This window comes from Anomaloglossus baeobatrachus, chromosome 5, assembly GCF_048569485.1.
Source record: "Anomaloglossus baeobatrachus isolate aAnoBae1 chromosome 5, aAnoBae1.hap1, whole genome shotgun sequence".
NCBI classification, from domain to species: domain Eukaryota; kingdom Metazoa; phylum Chordata; class Amphibia; order Anura; family Aromobatidae; genus Anomaloglossus; species Anomaloglossus baeobatrachus.
Genome location: NC_134357.1, coordinates 84,436,709 through 84,451,096, shown reverse-complemented (window position 1 = coordinate 84,451,096; position 14,388 = coordinate 84,436,709). Strand labels below are relative to the sequence as shown.

General features: G+C 45.9%; 1 protein-coding gene across 2 annotated transcripts in view; it reads left to right on the top strand.

Moving 5' to 3' along the window:
• REEP3 (receptor accessory protein 3) overlaps positions 1-14,388 on the top strand; it is a 255,800-nt gene that overhangs the window by 184,329 nt on the left and 57,083 nt on the right. For both annotated transcript variants that reach the window (XM_075352336.1, XM_075352337.1), the window contains exon 4: positions 9,147-9,267. In XM_075352336.1, the coding sequence (XP_075208451.1) occupies positions 9,147-9,267 (121 nt within the window). The remainder of the gene's footprint in view (positions 1-9,146; positions 9,268-14,388) is intronic.

Below are 14,388 nucleotides of genomic sequence, written 5' to 3'. Positions count from 1 at the left end.
CAATGTCCACTTAATTGGACATAATTGCAACCCAAGAATAAAGTGCCTGGCATCTTCATTCAAGGTATCAAGGTCAGACCCCAAGGATCACACATTAATGCATGTCCCATCGCTAGGACATCAACGTCTTTGGTAGAAAAGCCACTTCAAGTCTAATCTCTAGTGTCTGTGTGGGACGCAAGCAAATATCCAGAATCTTGTGAATGTATAAATGTGCCATCCATGTTAAAGGGAACCTGTCACCAGAAATTTTGCACTAAACCTAAAAGATTCCCCCTCTGCAGCTCCTGGGCTGCATCCTAGCAAGGTTCCTGTTGTTGTTGTGCCCCCTTTTAGACCAAAATAAAGACTTTATAAAGTGGTACCTTTTTTGTATGCAAATCTTGTTAATCGTTCACGGGGGCGGGCTGTCTGGTGTCCGTTATTCTGCCTTTTGCTTTACGCCGTTCCCCATCGCTCAATTTCATACCTCAGGACACCGCCCAGTGCGCCCGAGGTCTCGCGCATGTGTTGTGCCACTCTAGCGGGACCGTGCACAGTGTGACCGCTGGTGACGTGATTGCGCAGGCGTGAGATTATGGGTGGCGCTGTGATTGTCATCAGCACGTACCCGCCCATAATCTCGTGCCCGCGCTTTCCCCTCTGCCTCCACCGTTCTGCGCAAGCGCTGGCAAGATGACCCCACGTCACCTCTTTCCCATCTTGCCCTGGAGCAGGAAATAGATGGGAGGAGCAAAGCAGCATAACGGTGGAGGCAGAGTGAAAAGCGCGGACACGAGATTATGGGCGGGTACTTGCTGATGAAAATCACAGCGCCGCCCATAATCTCACGCCTGCGCAACATGTCACCAGAGGTCACACTGTGCACAGTGCACAGTCCCGCTAGAGTGGCAAGGCGCATGCGCGAGACCTCGGGCGCACTGGGCGGCGTCCTGAGGTATGAAATTGAGCGATGGGGGACGGCGTAAAGCAGCAGGAGGCAGAATAACGGACAACAGACAGCCCGCCCCCGTGTACGAGGAACAAGATTTGCATACAAAAAGGTACCACTTTATAAAGTATTTATTTTGGTCTAAAAGGGGGCACAATAACAACAGGAACCTTGCCAGAATGCAGCCCACGAGCTGCAGAAGGGGAATCTTTTAGGTTTAGTGCAAAATTTCTGCTGACAGGTTCCCTTTAAAGGGAACCTGTCACCAGATCTGGCAACTATATGATGCAGCCACCATAACTGAGCTCTTATATACAACATTCCAGAATGTTTTATATAAGAGTCCAGGCCACTGTGTGGAACGTAAAAAGACCTTTATTATACTCACCTAAGAGGTGGTCTGGTCCGATGGATGTCGCCGCTCTCCGGTCTAGCGCCTCCTCTCTGCGGCGATTGCTGCCCTCTTTCTTCTGAGGCCCGTGTGTATGATGCGTCCTACGTCCTGCACATTAGCCGGCATTAAGGTCCTGCACAGCTGTACTTTGATCTGCGCATGTGCCGGCGGTCTCTAACCTTTCCTTGCACTTTAGCAGGGCAGATCAAAGAGCGTCTGTAAAGGACCCCAATGTCGGCCTGTGTGAATGATGTAGATGCGTCATCCACACTTGGCTGAGTAGAAGGAGGACAGCAATCGCAGTAGAGAGGAAATGCCAGACCAAAGAGCAGTGACACCTATCAGACCGGGCCGCCCCCCTAGGTGAGTATTATAAGTGTTTTTTATGTTATACAGCGTGGCCTGGGCTCTTATATATCGCATTTTGGAATACTATATATAACCACACTGGTGATGGCCGCAGCTTATAGTCTCCGAATCTGGTGACCGGTTCCCTTTTAACATTGTGTACAATTGACTGCTAGTTCTGGTCCAGCAATGGAGAGGAAGCAAAAAAGCCAACGTTCCCCTTCTGTAATGAATATACTTCAGAAACTAAGTAAACTTTTCAGGATGCTACATGGATTTTTTTGTTTTCTAGAAGGGGTATTCAAAGGCAGCACAGAATAGCATATATGCCATTTCCTTCTAATTCCTAACCCTGTTTACATCTCCATGGGAGGCATTGTTTCGATGCTTAAGGCTGCGTGGAAATTGTGGGGTATTTTTTTTAATGCTTTTTTTATGCATTTTTGGTGCAGTTTTGTCACAAAAACGCATGTCTGTCCTTATGCCCGCAAAGTCATTGAGAATTCTTAAGTATGGTGCTCACGTTGCTTATTTTTTCCTTGAAGAGCTGGTGCAGAAAATAATCTGCAGCATGACAATTGATGGTGCGGTTTTTAGCCCTTCACACATTGACTTAATTAACAAAAGTATGACCCAAAAATGCACCAAAACGCATGCGTTTTTCTGCCAGAAGGTGCAAAACACTAGTCCCGCTCTAGATTAAAGACACAGAGAGGATTAGAAAGACAATGACAAGAGGTAACAATGAGCAATGGACCAAAGGGGTAAAAACCAAAAAAGAACTAAGGAAGGGAAATAACAAAACTTTCACACAGCAAATGTTCTCTGAATTACCGTATTTTTCGGACTATAAGACGCACCGGACCATAAGACTCACCCTGGTTTTAGAGAAAGAACATAGTAAAATAAAATTTTAAGCAAAAAATGTGGTCATGACACACTGTTATGGGGCAAGGATCTGCTGCTGACACTGTTATGGCGGTAATGTCCCCAAATTCAAAGGTACCCCATCCTGGTAATGATCCTCCTGGCTTGTAAATGATCCCAAGTCTTGTATATATGTCCCTCATCCTGCTACATATCCCCATCCTGCTATATATCCCCATCCTGCTATGTATCCCCATCCTGCTAAATACACCCATCCTGCTATATGCCCCCATCCTGCTATATGCCCCATCCTGCTATATGCCCCCATCCTGCTAAATGCCCCCATCCTGCTATATACCCCCATCCTGCTCATAATTTCCCCCCATACTGGTATATGGCCTGTATCCTATGGCACAGAAAAAACAATAAACATTTATACTCACCTTTCTTCACTCCCTGCAGCATCGATCATCTTCCGTCAGCGCCGCTGACCTGTGTGGAGCCGTTGACCTGCAGCATCGCGATGTCCTCTTGTCTGCCGGCTCGCTGATGTGTGTGGAGACTAGCGGTGCGCACAGGGATGACGTCATCATTGTGCTCACCGTTCTCTACACAGGTCAGCTGGCCGGCAAACAGGAGGACAACGTGGTGCTGCAGGGGAACGGTGACTGGTGAGTATACCGTACTTATTCACTGCCCCCGGCACTGCTGATGATGCGCGGGAGGCAGTGAATATAGCAGCACATGATCACTCCAAGCTGTAGTTGCCAGGGATGATCACGCGGGCCGGTTCTTTACTATGTGCCCATGTGACCCCCTGGACTAGCCAGGTAGTCACAGACATAACAACACACACACCCCCTCCCCTGGATAGTTCACACCAGTCAGACAAAAACCCTTGTTGCCTCCCTCCAGGGTCTGATGTCCACACCAGGTGGGGCGGAGACAGGCGGTTGGCCCCACCCACCGAGGAGTTCACAGGCCTGGAGGCGGGAAAAGTGACAGTTTAAGTTTGGAGGTGAAAGTGAGAGGTCAGAAACTGTCGGTGTCTGGGTAGGAGCCCAGACACAAACAGCAAGGTTGGCAGACGGTGGTGGCCGTCTGCAGGAGTTAGTGGATCTCTGTGGAACCGTAGGACCGGGGTCGGGCGGTGGGCCGACGGTACCGAACCGGGGAGCGGAGTGAAGCTAAGCACAAAGGCAGGACCATCGGACCCCGACTAGGCTTGGAGCCGCCGATAACGGTCAAATCCGAAAGTGACCGGAACCCCAGGGGTTTTCTAACAACCAAGACCCGACAGAAGGCAACAGTCCACACCGTGAGGATACACAGCCACCGCCATAGGCTAGAGATCCAAGGGCCAGCGCCTGCAGGCAACATGGGCTCCTCCGGTACCTATACGCCGGGGAGTGGACTACCGGTGGGCAACCACAGGAGTCGGAACATTCTAACAAGTTGCAGGGAAAGACAGCCCACCATCACCCTGTTCGGGGAGAGCACAAACACTGCAGCCGGCTGCGGGACCTGTCTATCCAGCCGTTTGGTTTACCAGAGACTGTGCATCTGTGTCTGAGTGAGTACACCAGTGCCATCCGGCACCGCGCCGTGCTGCCCCTGCAACCCTGCACCCCAGCCATCCAGCCTCTCCGTTACACCACCGGGCCCCGGGATCATCAACCCCTTCCCACAGAGGGGACAACATCCTAGCTGCTCCCTACCATTGCTCCCGGGATCCCCGTCATCAGCAGCGGTGGTGCCCATTATCACCACGACCCGTGGGTGGCGTCACGAACTATCCCCCAAATTAAACCACCCCCTTTTCACTCGTGGGCGAGGAGTGCTGCTAGAGTCCCCGGGTCCGGCCCACCGCTCAAGCCACCGAGCAGCAGCCGCGGACCCGAGCGTAGCGAGCACGGCCCCTCCGCCTGTGACACGCACCCCCCGCCCATATCCCGCCCACCTGTCAGCGCCGGCTACAGCGCTGAGAGATGATGGGTGGGAGGATGGGCATGCATATGAAATGAGTGGGCCCACGTGGTCACGGCAGGCTGGTACAGCCTGCTCATGCGCTGATGACCCGCTCCACTGCAGCACCCTCATTCCCCACAGCCCTACATTCAGACTATAAGATGCATCCCCCATTTTCCCCCAACATTTGGGGGGAAAAAGTGCGTCTTAGTCCGAAAAATACGGTACTTCATGGTCCTCAGCTCACAGGTTCCCTGTAAAAACAAGCTAAGCAGAAGCTATCACCGACGATTACCTGAGCTAAGCGACAAGTCTTCATAGCAGATGTAATTAGCAATACAGAACAGCTGGCTATAGCTTTCATTCAGAGATCAGGAGATCAGAAGATCTACTTAACCCTAGCAGCTCTGGATAAAGGCGAATCTGCACAGTCAGCAGTATTAACCTGAGTAAGTGTGTATGAAGCCCTTCACTGTGATCTACTGACACCAGTAATAGGAGGGATCACTCTCTGCTGTGGTACAATTTCACATCAAATAAATGATAGTTGTTGTATTTCATGCGGTGAACTGTTAGGACCCAGGTCTACAACATATTCCCCTTCGGTTCCTTCATCTGGCTAGTGAGATATTGGGTATGATTAGTTATATACTATAATGGTGAATTGCCCAGCACATTAAATAATGGGGTCTCATGCAGCTCTGTTTGCCCTGGGGAGCTCTATTCTGCAGAGCAGGATTTTAGTTTTGCTGCCCTCCAAAAAGAAAATATTTTTCTATAGAAGGAAGGTCTCACCGGCTCCTTTTACACGTATAGAGATGTATTGTATTCCCTTCCAGGACACGTACGAAGGTTTAGAAATTCTATCCAGCATTTGTTTCCATAAGTCCAGGACACATAGCACACACCCTCCCTGGTCTTCCTGGGGCCGGCATCATACATGAAAAAACAGATTTGGCAGCGGCCCCCAAAACATAATTGATTTCATGTGTTCTTGCTCCTGCCAGGGCTGTGTTTCATAATGTGGAGTATGGAGCCAGAATACACTGAGCGCTCTGACTCTTGTATTTATCCATGGGCGTACATTTCCACTTATACCGGCATACTTCACACGGGATGTTTACCATCGGTTCTACTGTACACGGAGTTCTCTACGCAGGTCGACATTTTCTCATTTACAGTATGTATACATTAAGGACAAAATGTGGATAATGAAAAACAGAGGGTTGGGAATTATCCAAAGATAATATTTACATGTCTTTATGGAGCTGACTTATGGAAGGCTTTTAGCAAAGCCTCATTATTTTGAACCACTTCCATTGAAATAAAGGGAGTGAGGAATATGCCGGAGAGGTGGCAGACGACCGATCTGTCCGGTGTATGAAGCTTTCAAGCCCGAAATAAAACCGAAGCCTAATCGGGAATCTTGACTTCCTTCTTTGTAGGCATTTCTTTCTAAATCAAAAACGTAATTGAATAGATTGGGTTTAATATGTTTTGCACCTGACGTGGTATGTTTGTGTACGCTGCCTATGACATATGAGACTCTGAATTCCCGTGACTGTCTCACATTACAATTCATGTCCCTTGGCTCCTGTTTGCAGGAAGGAGGTGGACTCCATTACTTTCTCTGCTCACTATGAGGTTGACAGAACATCTCTGTGTCTCTGGGTGGTCCCTGCAGTGGGACTTTCACTAATGAGAAAAACAAGACTAGGCCAGATCTGTGTGATATGTGTAGTAAAATATACCTGGTTTACCAATTCCTTTTGTCCCTTCTGACAAAACTGGGGCTCTTTGGCACTCGGAACGTTGCCTGTTGCCCACCATAGTGCCATGTGTAGAAAAACAATGTGTTACACTTGTGTAAAAATTGTATTCTTCTTTTATAAATAAACAGGATATTTTGAGGTAAAGAATACATCCTATGGTCTCGGAGGCCGTTCTTTGAGGGTCATTAGGGTACGTGCCCACGATCAGTACCCGCTGCATCCTGGACGTGGTGGGTCCTAACCTGCGGGGCCGTGAGTCTCCTCCGCAGGAGACCGCAGCTGCTCATGTCCACGATCCTCGGACAGATGCGGTCTCTGTCTTCTGTCCTCCCTTCGGAGAATGCTTGCGTCTCCGCCGCAGCAATAAATTGACATGGTTGTGGCTCGGAACGCCGCCCCACAGGTCAGTTTACGCTGCGGGCAGTGCACGCACAGTGGGCATGGGATTTCTAGAAATCCCATCCACTGTGCTTGTACTATACATCGCAGCGTTTTGAACGCAGCAGAAGCATGCTGCGTCCAAAACGCTGTGAACCCTGATTGTGGGCACGCATCCGGTTGGTGAAAACCTATGGTCCATAGTGAAGAATTGAATGTTTGACTAGTTAGTAATGGAGTGATACAGATACCTACGGGGCCGATTCAGTGACACGGTTATGGTAGAAAAGTTGTGAAAAAGCTTTGAAAACTTGGAAAAATTTTGCTCAATTGGGAGTTACACTATTTTTTTGGGACTATTAACATTTTAATGCCAGCATGAATCATTGTAGTAGAGCCGGGAAGAAGCTGGTGTGGGATGGCGGTATGACAACACCCACCCATTAAATTAATCAAATGTGTCAGTGTAATTACTCCAGAAATGCCACTCCAGTCTAAAAGAAGAGAAGCATTTCTGGTGTGGCACACTGCAACATCTGCCACTCAGAGGAGGCAGGTGCCGAGTTCATTAAATAGGTTGGTCACTACTTTAACATTGATGTCCCTTAGGATAGGTCATCAATGTCTGATCGGCTGGGGTTTGACACCCTGCACCTCCTCCTATCAGCTGTTGTATGTGCCGGTGGCGGCAACAGACAGCCGGAAAAGCTCAGTTTCGGAACTGTCCCATTAATAGATAATGGCTGCACATCCGCCTCCTAAAGATCTTAATAGAAAGCAGATGTGCAGTACCCGCTATCAAAAGATGGGGCAGCTCTGAAGCTGAGCATTTCCGGCTGCCGACACCAAAAACTGCTGATCTGCAAGTGTGATGATCAGACATTGATGACCTATCCTGAGGATCCATCAATGTTAAAGTAGTGGCCAACCTCTTTAAGTGATGTGTGCCCCTTAATGAATTTGGCACCTTCTACTCCACCAAGATGGGCGTAATGTGCCACACCAGTCTAGATGAATCTGCATATAAAGGGGGTTATACCCTATTGTGACAACCCCTTCTCCATCCTTATATTTCCCACTTGTAAAATAATTCCCCTTATACTGCACTCTGGTGCTGGCGCCATTCCTGCGGTCTTGGCATTGCCTCTCCCAGGGCTCAATATCATGTGATGTCTGCAGCCAATCATCACCCACTTAACAGACATATCACATACCTACCACTGACTTGGTTTGTAAAGTTTCCTTCGTGGGTACGGTTTCTCTTTTATGGAGACCTCCAGGTGGCTTAGACGTTTTCTAGCTCAGACTATGCAATTGAGGAATAAAGTATGCACATTAACTGTAGACCAGAAGAGAAGTCAATCACTCAGGTGCTACCTATTGGAGGTAGACATCCTATAAGTCGGCGTCCAAACTTTTACATTGGGTTTAAAAGGTAATACAAAGTGTGCTGCTCATCAAAAGAAAGGAATTAGACTAGCAACAATGTAGAGGTTTAGCACTACCCGCTTACTGAAAACTCCATTTAGGCAACAATGATACTGAAGCATTCAGGATGGGACTATGAAGTGGTGTCCAATACTAAGCAAAGTTCCATATAACATCAGAAAAAAGAAAAGAAGCAGCCGCACTCACCATTTATGGCCAAGTGTCTTTTATTGAATATCCATAAAATCACCGGGGAGCGGGGTGCATTGGGACGACGACCGTTTCGCGCATGTCAAACTGCGCTTCAACAGGTCCTCATGAGTCAATCTTTTTCAATCTAGGATTTAAAACTTAATTTTTTTTTTTTACCTGCTTCTTGCAGCAATATTTTGCTATAATGAGCTGATGCCAATAGTGACTGGCAATTGTCCAAGACATGACCATTTTTGGTAGGATTATACCTTATTAGTTTTTATTTTTTTATGAGCATAAAAAGTGATTGGCATTTTATCCGTATAATTTATTTTTTATGAGGTTCTTCTATAACGGAACTTTTCAACATGTCTTCACATCCACATGAGACCAGAAACTGGAGATGAAGGGAAGAATCTGAAAATATGACAAGTTAGGAGAAAAGCCACGTCTCTTCAGGCAGTCTAGGAGACAAGGTCATCGAGCATGCCACATATAATTGGATGCCGCTCTCTGTCTCTCACAAACTCATCAAAACACGTCTATGTGCGACATAGTTCAGACTTCCAGCATGTTTTTTTCCTCCTTACTGTATTCTGACTCGCTGTCCTTATCTGACCTCACATTACTTGATACTTTCAGTACCAGACACTGAACAGCGGTTCAGATAATCACAGATTTCATCTATTTTTACTCCTTGTGTAAACCATTTTGGCTTTTTCATTTTTCTTTCTGTGCATTTGTTGAAGTTATTTTCGTTTTGGCTTACAAGATTGCGTATTATAAAATCTAGATGGCTGGATAAAACGTTCGGAATGGGCCTCGGTATCTCAGATTACGCCTCATTCTGCCTTCTTCTTCCTTGTAGGTTTCCTTTGTATTATGAATTGAAGATTGGTTTTGTAATCTGGTTATTATCTCCATACACAAGAGGTGCCAGCTTGTTATATCGGAAGTTTTTACACCCTCTACTTTCCAAAAAAGAAAAGGTAAGTTGTAATCTGATGGATACAGAAAATGTGTGCGGCTGTTTGCTAACAACAAAAACAACTTTTTGTTGCAAAGCCTAGTTGAAGTATTTCACATTTTTCATCTACTTTCTAACCATTTGTAATGATGGATATGGAGGAAAGGGGGGGGGGGGGGGGCGGCACTACCCTGTTTAGCCGAAAATAAGACACGGTCTATTTTTTTTCTGCCCCGAAAAAAGCACTAGATCTTATTTTCGGGGGAGGGCTTATTCTTGGGGAGACATGGTTGGAGGAAAGTTTACCCCACCAAAAAAATGCAGTTTTCCCTTCCCAGGATCCTCATACTTACCAGACCTCGGGCGTCTGCGTAGTTCCCAGGTCCTTTTGCCATCCTCGGCGGGTGCTCTCGGCAGTTATGCTGCACACCATCCTCCCCTGTTTCTGGTCGACTCTCACACATCAGATCGCAGACACTCATTCATGTGTGTGTGTGTGTGTGTGTGTGTGTATATATATATATATATATATATATATATATATATATATATATATATATATATATATATATATATACATATACATATACATATATATACATATATATATATATATATATATATATATATAATATATATATATATTATGCCGATGTGATTACTCGTGGTTACTCGCTAATCCATCATGTCACCCCTGACTCCTCCCCTCCATGTGACATCATCACAGGTCCTGTAAGCATCCTTCTGCACTGAGCCATACATATTAAACACACACGGCTCTGCTCCGTTCGGCTCCAAACTATACGCATTATACACACACTGCTCCGAATCATATGCGTCATACACACACGGCTCCGCTCCGTACACGTTATACACACACTACTCTGCTACATCCATACTCTAAATCCTTCCTGACCCCACACAAACTTCACCTCATTTAGCACCATGACAGACAGCACAGCAAAGTCCTGCATACACTGAGGAGCTGATCATGTGACCTCATGACTCCTCCCCTCCATTTGACTTCATCACAGGTCCTGTTGTGTACATTGCACACTCACACATCTCCTGAGCTGATTCGGCCAATTACCGACAAAGGCCGCGTATTTCAAAATTGCAAGTCGCAGCAATTATCACATCACATCCCGAGTGTTAGCTGGCTGGGAACAGCTAGTACACACACACACACACACACACGCATACACACGCGCGCGCACACACACACACACACACACACACACACACACACACACACTCCCTCCCTCACCTCTGCTACATGCACAGGTACAGTTACATGCATAGCTCTGCTACGCGCGTGCACATACACACATACATACACACATACATACACACACACATACATACACACATACATACACACACACACTGCTCTACTGCTCTGTTACACTTGCATGCACTACTCTTCTACGGGCGTGCACATGCTCACACATAGCTCTACTGCACAGTTACACTTACACACACATCAGATCGCACACTCACTCACACACGAGTTTGCACATACAGTACAATCCCACGCGCATGCACACACTCAACACATCCAGTGATACCACTTGCTTCCAGCCAGCAGGGGATTCTCTGCTCTCTTGTCTCTATGATGCATTCCACCGCTGGGTCCTCCATGCGTTCCATCCGAAGTTTCTGGCGCTGCACTGCACAGCTTCCCAGGTCCTTACCGTATGCCGGCCAGAAGCAATCGATATCGCTGGATGTGGTGAGTGTGTGCAATTTGGTGTGTGTGTGATCTTGTGTGTTTGCATGCTTTCCGCCGCAGGTCCTTTATGCGTTCCACTGCTCCCGGTCGGTGTCAAGTGAGTATGATCTCGGGGTTTTCTCTCTTCTTTCTTTTGGGGGTGTCCGCTTCCTATAATGAAGTGTCCTGTAGCATTCTTTAACTTTTTTAGCTGCATGGACACTTGACTATTGAATTGCAACTAGGTCTTATTTTCGGGGGAGGTGTTATATTTAGGCCTTGCTGAAAACCCCTGTTAGGCCTTATTTTCGGGGGAAGTTTTATTTTCAGGGAAACACTGTAGTTTTGTCATCAGATTAAAATGTGCGCCCTATAAACATTCATGTTTGTTTGAATGAGATGAAATAAGGATGTTACAAACTTCAACTTGGCATTTAACATGCTACGTACTATTCATTTAAATGATGTGATGAGTTAAATGTCATGCTAAAGTTTACAACATCTGTAGACTAAAGCAAATCTAAAAAAATGGGCCAGCACATTCTATAAGATACATTTTCCTACTGTGCTTATTAACATATAAAAACAACAAGCAAATATTTTTCATTAAATGATTTGCAATACTTTGTTTCCCCGAAAATAAGACACTGTCTTATATTATATATTGCCTCTAAAAATGCGCAAGGGCTTATTTTTGAGGTAGGGCTTATTTTTTTGCAAATCCGGGTTAGGGGTAAGTTTACCCACCCCAAAAGGCACACCCAGGAATATCGCACTTGCCAGACCCTGGACTTCTGCGTTGCTCCCAGGTTTTTCTGCGATCTACAGCGGGTGCTCCCAGCAGGTTCTCGTTTGTTGCGCAGTGGTCCTCATCTGCTTCCAGCTGCATCCCTCTGCTCACATAAATATACACACACACACACACACACACACACACACGATTGCAGTAACATTACACACATCGATCATGTTCCATCGTAGTCCACGTGTTCCACAGCATCCCATGCCTCCCTGCCGGTCGGGGGAGGGGTTGTGTGTATGTGTCTCTGTCTGTGTGTGTGTGTCTGCACAACGGCAAGGTACCCGATAGCGACGCAGATCACTGTGGGCGACCCCGTCTGCACCTGCCAGCTGTAGCTGTTTGGGGTCTGAGGGTGATTGCTGGTGCAGTCTTCTCCGTTTTGGGGGTGTCTCCTTTCTCATGACGTGTCCTGCGGTATTCTTTAACTTTTTAAGCTGCATGGACACTTCATTATTAAACCGCAACTCTGGCTCATTTTCGGGGTAGGGCTTATATTTAAGCCATACTTAAAAAAGTACGAAAATTTCTGATAGGCCTTATTTTTGAGGTAACATGGTACTATAACACAGGGTACTTAGATGACACTTTTTGATTTTAAAAAAGCTTAAAACCCATCCCACCACAACAAGTGTACCCAATCAGGATGGTCCTATTTTTAAATAGTTCACTTCTCCAAGTGCCACCAGGCCTCAATAGACAATAGTGGCTCCCCACTTTTTGGGCTGTGTATTTATTGTTGCATAGCTTTCCACGGAGGGATGCACAATGTGCCAATTACTATTCATTTACTTAATTATCGCAGGATATTTGCTAATCGTTTTTATCCTAGGTTTTAAATAAATAACTTACTGATTGTTGGGGTTTTGCCACTGGAATCCTGATTTTGAAAATGAGCCTCTGGAACAAGGGAACCAGACTCTGCAGAGCACAGTCTTGAATGGAGCCGATGAGCGCATGCTCGATTTCCACTCCATTCATTGCATATGGAACTGCCAGAGAATACATTGTACAGCGCTGGAAAGGGGATAAGCTATTATATTGGGATCAAGCCTTCAAAGGACTGTCTGACAGGCTTCATAAAAGCAATGGTTGATCTTCAAAGAGAAGCTATCAGTAGGTTTTCCCCTATAGAATCTAATATCACAATGTCGAGACAGAGACCCTGATTCCAGTGATGTATCATAGAATAGTAGAATTTGAAGGGACCTCAAGGGATATCGGGTCCAACCCGCTGCTATCACTTTTTGGACAGATTGGTGCAGTTTTGATAGAATATCTGTTTTGTCTGATGTAGATGTAGCAGAGCTAAATCTTCTCCTCTGTATAACTCTGCCCACACCTCTGACTAGCAGCTTCCTTTGTACACTGTGAATTGTCAGCAAGCTGCCAATCAGTGGTTGTCGTAGGGTTACACAGATTGGCCTGACTGCCCTGCACTTGAGACCTCGTCAGATAGTGATAATCTTCTGCTAAGAAAACACTTATAGTATTGAAACTAGTTCGACAAATTAGCAAAATAATACCCATTAAAATTAATCTTTATTGATGATTAAAACCAAATATTTAAACCATACAAACAAACACACAATGTGCTTTTAGTGTGTGAGTGCACACTTGGTATAAAGGTATTAGAAGATGGTATATTGGGGCCTGAGGTGAGTGTGATAGATAGATTATTCAAAAATTGGACACTTGGGGATATATCTTTCCCTCCTCTTGGTCCAACTCACAATGGGGCTTTAAGCACCCTAGGTGTGTGGTGCCTCCATTCCACGACGGCTCACCCTCTCTGCTCCTATCTACCTTGTAATATATCCACCACCAATCTCCAAAAGTGCAAGGGGCAATAAAATCAGCACATAAATGTTAGACACAACACGAGATATATTGTATTATTTTGGGAGACTCGCAGTACAAATGCAATTAAATCTACCGATTTTATAGTAGTGTTGCCCAGAATAGGACTTAATCAGATACCTCGGGGTCAGTGACAGCAACACCTCCCTCTTTTTTGATAAACTGAAAAAATACAGTCCTATTAATAGCTATATGTCACATAAAGGAGGATCTTTGATATCAATAAATACTCTGCAAAGTATATAGCTAACCCACAGTAGTAGGTAATAGGATTGGTAAATTATAACATGCAGTAAAGTATCACCACAGTTGTCAATAGGATACCCTACTGTTTGTTGGTAGACCTCCTGGGCTACAGTTGATATCAGTAGTAATGTGTCAAAATTCTCCCAGTCTTCATGCCAAGCAATTAGACATTGTGTCTGGTGTTGTGTAGATACAGGTTTCCTTAACACTACTCGTTTCCCCCCACTAGTTATTGGGGTTCATCAGGGGATCAGAACAAGCAACTGGGAGCAGAATCTCATCCCAGTTGTCCCAAGATGCCACCTATAGGATACTATATGCCTGGTCTCAATGTCCCATAGGGCCCGCTCGTCTGGGTCGGGAGGTTAATACCTCACGCCTAGTGGTGCTGCCCTAGTATTGAAACTACATCATACAGCCTAATAATTCACACATCCCTGGAAACAGGCTCTCAGCTCCTACAGCATGCTGTTCTCAGATTACATAGCAAAAACCTGCTGACAGATTCCCTTTAAAAAAATCAGGAG